The sequence below is a fragment of the Anolis sagrei genome, chromosome 3, assembly GCF_037176765.1.
Source record: "Anolis sagrei isolate rAnoSag1 chromosome 3, rAnoSag1.mat, whole genome shotgun sequence".
NCBI lineage: Eukaryota > Metazoa > Chordata > Lepidosauria > Squamata > Dactyloidae > Anolis > Anolis sagrei.
Window position 1 is genome coordinate 250,876,755 of NC_090023.1, and position 13,587 is coordinate 250,890,341.

Genomic DNA, 13,587 nt, shown 5'->3' on the forward strand with positions numbered 1-13,587 from the left:
ACCCCATCAGATGTGGAGAGTTGGATGCACATGTTTGATTGACTCACACAGAGGCAATGTTCTTGCAATGGAGAACAAAGTGCATATGCTAATGACAAAGTTGGAGCATTGCGATGCCATAGCTGTGTCCTGTGGAATTCTGGAATTTATAATTTTCAGGGAACTTGGCACCATCTGCCAGAAAACTCCTGTGTTGTTCAGGAAAGTGCATTAGAGATTTCTGCACCAAACTTCAAAATTCCATGATTCCATATCAAACTGTGCGATGTGGATACAACTAAGGAGAAGAAATCTGGCAAGCTCCTGCCAGTAGGCCCTGGCTGGGTATTAAATGTCAGTGGAAGTCCAGCCTTGCTTAATCCTGATGGTAGCCTTGCTCTGCTCTGTATTGTTTTGTCACAGATTCCATTTTGTAATGCAGTTCTTCATATCGATGTTATTGACAGTGATTTGATCCTTTTTCTGCAAGGCATAGAAATGGAAATTGTCAACAGCTGTGAAGACAACAATGGAGGTTGTTCTCATCACTGTGAGCACTCTACCAAGGGACCACTCTGCTCTTGTAACCAAGGTTACATTTTGGATTTGGATGAGAAGACATGCATAGGTAATGTAAAATAAATATATACCTTTGTGAAGTAAACCATAGATTTAATTACCTATAAGCTATAACTTGCATTGTGCCTCTGCAGTGGTTTGGAAGCTGGACTATGACTCTGGAGACAAGGGTGCAAATGCCCACCTGGCTATGGAAAGCCATTACATTCTCCCAGCCAAAGAGTAATGCAAAGGCCAAAGCCACTTTGAACTATTATTATTATTATTATTATTATTATTATTATTATTATTACTACTACTACCCCGATTTATCTCGAAGGGCTTGCTTCCATGACAGGTTCGCCTTTGGGCAATCGTAGGTCAGAAGCAAATTGAGCACATTAAACAACAGGAGATCCACACCCTGAAAATTATTTCATTCAGGGAGGGACCTACAGGGCTTTAGGTTCCCAGATAAAATTGAATGGGTGAAGAAGTTAATGTGTGTGAGCCTTTTCCAATCTGTTTTCATATTTATAAAAGATTGTATGCAAAAAACAAAAAAGGCATCCAAACACAAGCATCCATACCCCCAAATCATTTAAATATGGTATAGTTATAGCTGTTAAGCATTGATTTATTAGAGGGCATAGCAAAGTTTACCATAGACAGATATAAACAAGAAGAGGGGCTTGCTAATGACCTGAAGGTCAATGCCTGATCTAAATAATACATTATACATTTTCCACTGTTTTTCTGCCAAAAGGCTCAGAGCATGCATATGATAGTGTAGTAAAGAGTCAGGGAGATCTTATTTTATCACCAAATCAAATTTTTTGAGCTTTGTTATTAAAGACAGATATGGAGATATATATATAAAGGTATTTATACATAAACCACATATTTACATAACACTTTTATCTCACAGGCCCCAACTTATATGATGGTGGAAGCAATAAATGACATTCATATAAATGAATCCTCCATGAACCCAGTGCATGGCAGCAGAATAACTAGTGATATATGGAAAGAGGAAGTCAAACAGGAATGAAAGTTCTCAAACTGAAACTAAAGTAGAGACAGGCAATGTGTGGGTATATCTATTTTGAACATATATCTCCCCCTGTCTTGCTGCTGTCAGTTTTGTTACCAAAACTCACCAGCTAGGTGAAAAAGCAGCACTTTGTTTCAAATTGCCACCTTCCCTTCAATCAAGGTGTGTGCTACCCACGTGCATTATTTAAAAATAAACTTGTCCTCCTAAAAGTGCACGTCCAATTGTAAACATGATATGTGGGGAGCATATGCCTTTTCAAAAAGATATGGGACTTTTAAAGCAAAAACAACACATTTTGTCATATGCCACCAATTTTTGGTAGCATATTCAGCAGTGGTTTGGTATGCTATCACACAGATTTCATTTCTCACAAGAGAAATAGGCCGTTGAACTCACATAAACTGCCAAACTATGGATTAAACAATATTATCACCAAAGCAATGCTGCACACAAGGGCTCTGAACATCCTAGTGAACTTTACAGCTGAGAAATGATTTGAACATATGTGCCTTTGGTTCAGATTTAACCACTTGTATGTTCTGTCTAGAAAGGATTTAGCTTTCAGGAATTGGAGCCCAGAATAAATCTCTACTTTTTTTTGGTTAAAAGCTGGGAATGAGTTATTGGATAGCCTAGTGCTTAATAGCGTTCTACACTTCTTCTAAACTATTTAATTAGTCAGACCATTACTCTTCTTCAAAACTATTTAACACCAGCCTATCAGGCAGTCAGGCTAGCAAAAGAACCATAGAACCATAGAATAGTGATATCTTTAGCTGATACAGCAGGAGTGACTTGCTTTTGAAAGCTTTATGTTATACTGTTTGCAATCCACAGCCAGAAGTATCTGTGTCGCAATTCTGTATTCAGAGGATTTAATACATCGGCCAACGTTTGACAGAAAAGAACTACTGTATTTTCCAGCATACAAGACTACTGGGGGTATAAGGTGACCAACTTTTCAAGACAAAATACAGAGTTAGGGATATACTTGCCGTTTAAGGCTACTCCGCATTCCACGGAGACCAGCCGGGGGTAATGGCCCGCTGGGCTGTCCCTGCAGCTCTCCCCACTCTACTTTCAAGGCCCTCCTCCACCCCCGCCACTCACCTCCTCTGAAGGCCACTGGGCTCACCTAGGCCCAAGGAAGTGCCTCCAGACAATGACTCCCAGCAGCCCCAGGCAGCGGCATGCCTGGGATGTGCTCGCTGAGACATTCTGTAGTTCCATGAGTCCTATGGCTCCCAGAATGCCCCAGAGAGCACATCCCAGGCACGCCACTGTCCGGGCTGCTGGGAATCATTGTCCAGAGGCACAAGGAAGCACCTTCAGACAGTGACTCCCAGCAGCCCCGACGGCAGCTTGCCTGGGGTGTGCTTCCTGAGGTATTCTAGGAGCTGTAATTCCCTGATTCCTACGGCCCCCGAATGCCTCAGTGACTACATCCAAGCTTCCTCGGGCCTAGGCAAGCCCAGTGGTTTTTAGAGGAAGTGAGCATCGGGGGCAGAAGAGGGCCTTGAAAGTAGAGTGGGGAGAGCGGTGGGGGCCGTGGGGACAGCCCGGTAGACTATCTCCCCTGGCTGGTCTCCGTGGCAATATGGCCTGCTGTTCCTCCTTCTTGTGCCCTCCCCCCTCCACCCTCCTCCTCCTCCTCTCTCCTCCCTCCCTCCTCAGGTTACACCACTAAGGTAGTTGGATTTTATTCTTTTCTTTTAATTATTATTTTTTTTATTTTATACCTGATGTACTAGTCGGCCTCCAACTTTTCATGAGATTTTCCAGGGTTGAGAAGTCATCTGATACACCGGAAAATATGGTACCCGATCTGAAAACATCAATTGATAGCTATGGTGAAAAAGAGATGACAGTGAAGACACAGGCTATCCTCCCTCCCTCCCTCCCTCCCTTCCTTCCAGCAGTGGGAACCTTTGATCCTCCAGATATTTTGACTTACTACTACCACCAGCTTCATCCAGACCAAAAAAAATGGGAAAGTTATAGTTCAAAACATCAGGAAAGCCAAACATACCATACCTTTGGTTTATACATTGTATTCAGTGAACATGACACTCAAAAGGTTTTATTTGCAGAGTGGCATATAAATCAATTATCATCATAGCATCAAAGAATCTTAGAGCTGAAGGGAGTCTTGTGGATTGTCTTGACCAGGGTTTTTTTTTTAAACTACGGGTTCTGACCTTAAATAGCTTAATGGTGAGGTCCTTTAATTTAATTTTAATTTGGCAATTAGCAACAATGTGCAGTATATACAGCAAACTCTACAGAAAAGGCTTCAGCTGTTTAGCATTATGCATATCAACATTACAAATGCTGATTTGTTATCAGTAAATGCTATACCTGTGTTATATTCCTATATATTCCTATATACCTGGGGTCACATAAAAATTTCTCAGGTGGAAAAGGTTTAAGAAGACCAACCCTCCGCCATGCAGGAAATATGAATCAAATAAGATTAAACATGTGGCCTTCACCATGACTAACCCAAAACTTTGATGCACAAAGTGTGGAACAAGATGTATTTACTGTGCAGTGCTTGCAGTCTCCATTAAGAGAAGACTAAATAAACTTTTTTTGCAAGTAAGGTATTTTGTATTAACTGCAAGTTGGCATGTTTTGAGTTTTAGTGTATTTGGGGAGAAATAAACTGCCTCGGTCCTGTAATATTATCTGAAATATTGCCCACCAGCTTTTTTGTGTGACATTTTCAGGAAAAGCAGTGCTGCTGGTTCCAATAACTTTCATTAATCAATTTCGCAGTGGCCTCTAACCTCAGTTGATTGATTACACTTCCTTCTCTTTTCCTTGTGTTGACTATATTCTCTAATAATGTTAGCACCCTTTCCAAGGTTAATTGCCAGACTGACCTTTCACTCTTCTTGTTGCTTCGTTGGAGGAATTGTGCACATTCAGCATGGACTGATCATCTTTCAGATAGACAATCAACTCTTTTTTTTTCTCTTTTGGCCTTGTTTCATCTTATGTGGGTCAGCAGTTTCAGGTCGTATGCAATCCCAGCTCTGGCTAAAGCACAATGTGATGGTGATGGTTACTGAAGTGTCACAAATGTTATTTTATTTTTTAAAAAGAAACTGACCTTAAAAATTTATGGTCCGAGCAAATTTTTGCTCAGAGCATTTCACGGTGGCCTTTGATGTTCAGAAATATATGTTGAGTTGTTGCTCCTTCCATTCCTCACCATTGGCTATACTGCATAGAATTCTTGGAATTTACAGTCCAGTAATATCTAAAGAGTTGGTCTTTGTTTCATACAGTTCTTTTAGTTTTTATCTCTTTGTTTCTGTTTGAAACCTTTCTTATGTGAATTTCTTCTACATGTTTTGGAGAATGTTCATTCTTCCTCTAGATCTGGATGAATGTGAAACAGGAGATGCTTGCTGTTCACAGTTCTGCATCAACTATGTCAGAGGCTATGAATGTAGCTGCAAGGCAGGATTCCAGCTTTCTCTGGATGGCTGTGGATGTGACGGTAAATATTAAGGGTGCAATGAATCACTAATTTCCATCTGGAAGGAATGAATAAGTAAGTTTAGCATTTCTCCTTTTTCATGCTGCAAGAAAGACTATCAGCAATTTGGTACTCAGTATGTAAAAAGATTGGAAGAAGAAAATGTTTTCTGCATAGAAAATACTATCTATACAAAACAAATGAATTTTCTGCAGCAGAAGTCCGGAACTGTAGTATTTTCTGCTTAGAAAACAGCATTTTCTTCACAGAAAATATTTATACATATATTTTCTGTATATAATGATGATTCGCATTTTATAGGTGCACCACCAAAAGTCAGATGAATAGGTTTTAGATGAAATCAATCCTGAACTTTGTCTATTAACTTCAGTGACTAAACTGACGCTGTCCTACTTTGGGCATGAAATTGAAGAGACATACCCAAAGTAAGACGATCTGAGACTAGAGTGCCTGGTAGGGTAGAAATGTAGAAAAAGTGAAAGACCATATTGCAATTGGATTGACTTAATCAAGGAAGCCATGGCCCTGCTGATGTCATGCGCTTTTGGAGCTCTCTCATTCATAGAGATGCTACAAGTTAGTCACCTTGATGGCAAATAATGACAACAACAACAATAGCTACAACAAATTAGCATTTTATTGGCACTTCAGATTTTTATTTGGAGCAGGGTTTAGATTGAGAATGGAAAATATTGCCCTCATCCCTTTTCCATTTTTTATTGCAATGAAACACAAAAATATCCTTCTCTCCACCCCACAATCATCACCAATGAGCTGAAGGGTTCAGTCTAGGATACACAGACTTGCATAGAAGTGTTCTGGTGGGAATCTGAAGAGGTTGAGCAAACATTCTGGAAAAAAATACATAAAGTACATATGCTGTGCCTGTAGTAATTTATACATCAATTTTGCAAGTGCTTTTGCACCGTCATGTGAATATCAACTTGGAATGTGTTGTCTCAGCAAAGGATACTTGATATCATTGGTCTTGGGTTTTCTAATAATATTTCTTTCTTTAAATGATATTAATGATTAGTTGAATTTATCTAAAAAATATATTTTAATATGGATTGTGAAATGCCCAAACATTTCACAAGGTGAAGTATTCCTTTTTCAAAGAGATTATAACCAGTATGATAATTCCCGAGGTAATCTAAGTTATCGCCATCATCATCATTAGATTGCAATGTTCTTAATCTAGATTGGTTGATGCACTCATGATTTGCTCTTCTTATTTCATCCCAGATATCGACGAATGCCTGGCTGACACTAATGGCTGTGACCAACACTGTATTAATTCTTTGGGTTCTTATGAGTGTATGTGTGAAGAAGGATATAGGCTTAACAGTGTGAATAGAAAGACCTGCATCTGTAAGTTCTACCGTATATTTAGAAAGTCTTCTAGAATGGAAACTCATGTTACTGACCATGATTTTTAGAAGTTATTATGCTTTTCGAGTGAAATATTTCAATAGTGTCCAGTCCTTATAAATAAAGTCAATTTGAGTAGTCCTTATGCCAGTAAATCTGATATTGCTCAAATCCTGTAGGTCAGAGTACAGTTTGTGACTAACGTTGATCATTTTGCTGCACACATCCAAATAATGATATGTGGAATTTTTTTGTACAGTTGGACGCCAATGCAAATAAAGTATCCCAGAGTGAGAATAATAACAACTACTACCACTACTACCACTACTACTACTACTACTCCTTTATTCTTGTACCCCACCTCCATCTCCTTGAAGGGACTCAGGCAGCTTACATATGGCACAAAGTGTTTAAGACAAAGCATAAAATAAACACGCAGTACAATACAATAAAAACAATAGCATATACAAAGAACAATTTTACACTCAGAACAATGCCCAATGACATATGATGACAACTATTGTAAGACATGACCAAACTGTACACAAGACTAGGGAATGGGGAAGTGCAAATTGTAGCAAGAAACAGGACATGGGATGAAAGTGCAGTAAATTAATCGCAGGGCTAGATGTTCTCAAAGGCTTGTTTAAACAGCCAAGTCTTCGGATTCTTCATTCTGGGATTGTTTGGTCATCAGAATGGACCCAAAAGTCTTAGATAAATGGTGTTTGGAAATTCTCATTCCTTTTTTATTGACCTGCTGGTTATTTATTGATTGTTTCTGAATACCAAGTTACATCAAGATTTCGATAACAGTTCTATCTAGGCATCAATGAGGTCACATGAACAGAAGACAAAGGGGACTCTACTCACTGCTGGATCTCTTTCTCTAATGTTCAAAGTTGCATGTAGTGGCCTTCCAATGCCTGGAGGGTAATGGGCCAGATAATAAGGATATAACAGGAAGGGCACCTCCTCACTATGGGGGGAAAGAACATCTTAAAGAGGACTACAAGAAGACTTAGGATTATGTAAGGATTTCATATCTTATCTTAGCATTAGATGAGGATGAACTGGCAGAAGAGGATGAAGAAGAATTGGAGATAGTTAGGACTCCTGACCTTCGCTTCAGAAAACTACCTCAGCTTCTTCACTTCAGTACTTCACTAAACTCTTTCTATGATGACGATGACGACGAAGACATTCGTGGAGAACTTGCTGTTGTTCACAGAGTTGGTGAGAGACTCTTTTAAATTGGTACGGTCACTTTCAACAGTGATGCATAAATAAATATGATAAATAAATAAATAATGTTTGCAATCTTGTTGATTAGTCTCAAGTAAAATCAACACATCATTAAAGCCCGTTAATTCAGTGGGCCTACTCTAGTCAAGATTCGTCAGAAAAATAAGATTAGGTAAATAGTATAGTATTTCCTCCCAGAATAGTATTTTTATATCTATTATGTTATGTTTTCATGAGCAGAAAAATAGATTGCAAAACAGATAAGTGTGAAATCTGGAGGACAACTGATGTCTAATTCAGTATATGTAGGTTTGGTCAAAATTAATGAGCATCTCCCAAGTATGAAGTAGCTTCTGTTTCTTTAGGGGCAGCCACTAGCTTTGGTTTGCCCTCAGCAGTTGTTTACCTTAAGGTTGTTCAATATGGATGGAGGTAGGCTTGTCTCATTACAAACTTGATTCTTATAACTTTTCATTTCAGTTTGCCTGAGTAACATGTTTGGTAGTGACTGCAGCTTAAGTTGTTCAGATTGTATGAACAGAGGAAACTGCAATAGAAACAACAGTGGGTGTGACTGCCCACCCGGATGGACTGGCATTATTTGTAATGAAAGTGAGTATTGTACAACAATTCTGAGGATTTTCAACTGGCCTTGCATATTTTTATTTCAACATTAATATTTATCTGGCAGGTTTTGGCAGCTAAAGAACAGGAAGCAACTGCCACCACCACAACCAATTGAAGACATTGAGAATGAAAAAACTATTGTATTTATTTGGGTCTAATGTGCCATGAAATCAGAAGGCGGCGGGGGGGGGGGGGGGGGGGTGGCGATAATTTTCCAATTACTTGGACAATTCTAATTTTTTTAAAAAAATCTATATGTCTTATAGATAAAGATATAAACCAATTAAATCACAAATGAGGAATCTGTGACCTTCCAAATATTTGACAGCTATACCTCCTATTGACCCTTGCCAATCTTCATGGAGTCCAATATCTAGAGGGCTGAAAGTTCCTCATCCCTGAAGAAATAAATCAAGCTACACCATAAAGGACAGTATATGACCACAAGTCTCTGTCTACTTGCTATAGCTTCAAGAAACTGAGAGCAAATCTACACTAATGCAATTTAACAACACTTTAACTGCTATGTGTCAGTGAAGATTCTTTTCAATCCAGACATCAAAATTTCTGAATCATGTTTTTGAACATTTAAAAATATTTTTGAATACTTATTCTCTAGGTAAGAGCCTAGGCAGTGTTTTTGGACCTTCTATTGATTCCCCATGAGCCTAGGTTAAGCATTTTCTTACTATTACACAATTTAAAGATAGACTAATAATGAGGACAGAGCAAGATTTAGGAAAACAAAGATGTCACCAAATGTTATTTTATTGGTTTAGGGGAACCATGAAATGCTGTGAAATCTTACATAAAAAGCCATGAATTACACCATGCTGGGTCTTTTTATGAAAAAGAAATTGACAGCAGTCTTTACCTGATGTGACCAAATTAATTAAACTACTAAAGTATTCATTTTCATATCTTTCTGAGCTGGATTCTATTTATTTCAATCACCTTCTAAAGATTTCAAATTACTGAATACTCCTTTGAACTGGGGATGATCTGCAGCTGCAAAACACAGATACTCAGGGTAATAGAAACCCCCCTTTGAAAATACTCTTGATAGTTTAATCAGCTATTCAACTGACCCTGAGCTGCTTTGACATCGAGCTGATGAGACCATATCAAGAGAAGCACGATGAGATGACCACGGATGCTGTCTGACACATATTGTCCCTTCAACTCCCATATACTTCCTTCTCAAGTGACAGACAACCAAAATGGCCCTTAGGTAGCAACAATAAAGCACCCTTCAGTCTTGACAGGTGTCAGTCTTAACTGATCCCATCTGCTATAAAAATGCAGTGTGCACTTAGAAGGCAAATTTCAAAAACCACTGCTCCATTTTCTTTTATTTCCACCCACAGTCACAATTGTTTTTAGACACAAAGTTATGCCAATGAAGCACTTGACAGATGCTATTGGCTTTGGTCACTAGGGGACCCTGGTAGTTTCAGAAGGGAATTTTTCCAAGCTGTGATCAGAACTTGGTGACATTCATGTGAAAAAAAAAAAGAATATGGTCACAGGCGAGCAGTTCATGACACTCTTTATGTTACATAGTTATATCAGTCTCCTTCAGTAATAAATAGGAAGATGAGAAATATCATCGCCAACAGAAGCAGTGAAGAATACCATCAGGACGGTGGTGTCACTGTATTCCTAATGTGATTAGGTTTCTTTCCGTGTTTATTTTATCCATATTTGGATGCAGCTTGCCCCATGGGAATGCATGGAAAAGATTGTAGCAGCATCTGCAAGTGTCAGAATGGAGGCTCCTGTGATCCAATAACAGGGCAGTGTCGTTGTCCACCAGGAATTAATGGAAAGTTTTGTGAGAATGGTAAGAATTTCATTGTTTTGCTTTGCCTCATTACCTACTGAGTATCCTTTTTATTGCCTGCAGTGTTGATTATCTTCTTTAATTGCCACTAAAAGTTCAGGTCAAAATACAGTGTTTCATTATTTTTTTGCGATATTTGTATACCGCCCTTCTCAACCCTGAAGAGGACTCAAGTGGGTTCACAGTGTTGGCAACAATTCAATGCCATCAATAAAAACAGTATAAAATATTAAAATTGACCCTCCCCTAATAAAACATTAAACATTATTAAACACATCACATAAAATAACATCACCTATCACACAGAGACATAGCCATTGTTGTAAACAGTCTTGGGTCATTGCACTTTCAACTTTCACTTTAACTTATTTAAAATATTTAAATAGGCAGAATAGTTCTATTTGTGACTGGAAGTGATGAGACAAATATTTGAAAAGAGTAAAACATGCTGAATTTTTAGTCTACACCCTCCAGAGCTAATTTTGTATTGGTTTCTAGACTTTCCAGATTTCCAGATCTTAAATTATTACAAAGTATCTTTCTTTCTGCTATAACGTTTGTCTGGAGTCTTCCTTTCACAAATGCACTCCACAGAAACACACTTTCCACAAGGCTACAAGACTAACATGACACACTGTTAAAACTGTACAGTTGGTTGTATAGCAAGCATAAGCAGCAACATAGAGTTACGGGAAACTACCGCATACTACTCTATAGATAGCAAAACTCTGAGAAGTGACTTTCTGGGTTATAATCTCCAGTGTCATCCAGTGAGCTAGAGCACTCTATCCACGGGATGGAGAATTTTGGAAATTTTTACCAAAAGAACCAATTTCCCCAAGCACTGGTACTATAAACCATGATAATTAACCATAGGAAGTCAGGGGACTCTGGGAGCTATAGCCCTCCAAAGTATGTTTTTAGATGCTTCATTGTAGATGCAACAAGAAATATGAGTATCTCCATTTTCAATCTTTGGTCCGCCTGCAACATTTCTGAAGTGATGCCCCGATGGAACATACATAATCATTACAGGAATGTTCTCATAGATCTTGTTGCAGTCTCAAAAAACATGGAAATGAATATCTATAAATAAGTGTCCTTCTAATAAAAATCCTCTTGCTTAACATGTTGCTATTGATGACAGAGAGCAATTACCATATCAGTGACATTTATATTGTCTTTCTTCTTTTTGCTGCATATACACCAGGCTGCCCCAAAGGACATTTTGGGAAGCACTGCAACAAGAAATGCAACTGTGCCAACAATGGATATTGCCACAGATTATATGGAGCCTGCTTGTGCAATCCTGGGTTATATGGTCGCTTCTGCCATCTAAGTGAGTCGTCACACCACATACCAAAAAACTGTACCTCATGGATTAAAAGATGCCTCACATTATTGTAAACTGCTTATAAAACAAGAGTTTATGTGTTTTATTTATTTGTATATTTAAATCAAGAGTGCCTTTCCGTTGCCACACTCTGAGATAATTTGAAACTGAATTTAGAAAGTTCTATAAGAATTAGTGCTTGGAACAGTTATAGGCCCCTTCTCCACTGTCCTATATCCCAGAATCTGATCCCAGATTATCTGCTCATCCTAGATTATCTAGCAGTTCAAAGCAGATAATCTAGCATCAGAACTTGGGATGTAGGGCAGTGTAGAAGAGGCTATAGTTTTATAACAGGGACCATGCTGGTTTGAGGATCTTAGAAGTTGCAGTCCAAATAGTAACTTTTCTAATATTTAATGAAACTGTACCCACAATTTAAAACAGCAGAAAAAATACAGTCATTTCTCCATATTTCAAGTTTAAGCATTTATGGAATTGATTATTTATTGATTGCTGTATTTGCTACGATCTCCACTGCTGCCCTACACATGAGTATTCTCTCCAGACATATTTAGTAGGGCTGGGCAACCACGGAAAAATTTGTTTCTAAACTCGATTCGTTTTTAGGGGGTTTTTGCGTTTCGATTTTTAAAAGAATTCCGAAATTTTTCTTTAAAAAAGTTCGAAATTTACGAAATTTCAGAAATTACGAAACAATAACGAAACAATTACAAAACAATTACGAATCGATTCATTAATGGCGGACGCGACCGCGCAATACGCTAAAAAAACCTCCAAATGGGACAGGGGGAACTTCTGAAGCTTCCCTCTCCCTCTGTTGTTGACTGTTGGTGTGATAATTATATTTTTTTTCACTGATAAAACAAACAACAACTATAAAACTTGCACCAGACATGCGGAAATAATAACAAAACGATTTCGAAACGATTTTGAAACGATTTCGAAACAATTATGAAACAATTACGAAACGAATTGAAAAATTCGTTTCGATTTTTAGTTGCTCCTGAATGGTTCAATATCGCTTCGTTATAAAAAAAAATAACGAATTAATAACGAATTACGAAATTAATGAACGAAACCGCCCAGCCCTAATATTTAGATCCTCCAGTATGATTCTGAAGTCAGCTTCCACTAGATATTTATCATATCATCATGCTAATGGAACTAAAAACTACTAGAAAAGTGTTGTCTTGGGGAAAATAAATAAATAGCAGGCCTGTAATGAGAATCAGTTGATTAGTCTATATAAGCTTGTTTCAAAGGTGGACCATCCAAAAATCATGTTTACACATTTCCATATGAATAAGATCCATTTAGCTGCGTGAGACTTAGCCCTGGTTTAAGGGTTTATAGGATTGCAGTCTGTCTTGTCTAACATTAATGATCTAAATGATTCATATCATGTAGACAAATTCAATCAATTTCTGAATAGAGATAGACTAATATTGCTGGGTGGGGTGAAATATTTTTTCTTGCTTGTCTACCTGCCTGCCTGAATCTTCATGGTCTACTTTTACTAGTGAAATAACTATATCCATATTTATCTTTAATCTGACTTTAGCATGCCCCAAATGGGTCTATGGAGCTGGCTGCTCAGAAGATTGCCAGTGTGTGAAGGAGCACACCTTGAATTGTGATCCCAGAAATGGAACTTGCATCTGCAGACCAGGCTATGAAGGAACCAAGTGTCAGAAAAGTAGGCATTTTCCTATATGGCCTGATGCCTTTCTCCACATTGTTATTTATTCTTCCCTCATTCCATATTGCTCTTTTCTGCTTGTCTTCTGAGGTATAAATCTCAAGTTTATTTTCCTTCCAGGTACTTGAGAATGATGGTGGTGGTTTAGAATAGCTCTCTTGCTTATATTTAACAGGGATTTTTATAAGGCTTCTATCCAGGTTTGAAAATTATGTGGCATGGTTCTCATTTTGATGAGTGTTTTAGTGATTAATTTATTTCTCAGTTTGCTTTGTAAGCTATTTTGGCTGTCCTGTGAAAGACAGCTAACACAACACATAAACATTTAGTTAAATAAATAAGA

General features: G+C 38.1%; 1 protein-coding gene across 11 annotated transcripts in view; it reads left to right on the top strand.

Moving 5' to 3' along the window:
- Window positions 1-13,587, top strand: part of LOC132770524 (multiple epidermal growth factor-like domains protein 6) — a 267,021-nt gene that overhangs the window by 180,354 nt on the left and 73,080 nt on the right. For all 11 annotated transcript variants that reach the window (XR_010909523.1, XM_067466032.1, XM_067466033.1 and 8 more), the window contains 8 exons: window positions 470-607; window positions 4,980-5,102; window positions 6,348-6,473; window positions 7,530-7,709; window positions 8,199-8,330; window positions 10,060-10,188; window positions 11,399-11,527; window positions 13,107-13,241. Coding sequence is in view for 10 of the 11 variants with exons in the window: in XM_067466032.1 (XP_067322133.1) it covers window positions 470-607; window positions 4,980-5,102; window positions 6,348-6,473; window positions 7,530-7,709; window positions 8,199-8,330; window positions 10,060-10,188; window positions 11,399-11,527; window positions 13,107-13,241 (1,092 nt within the window). In the remaining variant the exon portion in view is untranslated. The remainder of the gene's footprint in view (window positions 1-469; window positions 608-4,979; window positions 5,103-6,347; window positions 6,474-7,529; window positions 7,710-8,198; window positions 8,331-10,059; window positions 10,189-11,398; window positions 11,528-13,106; window positions 13,242-13,587) is intronic.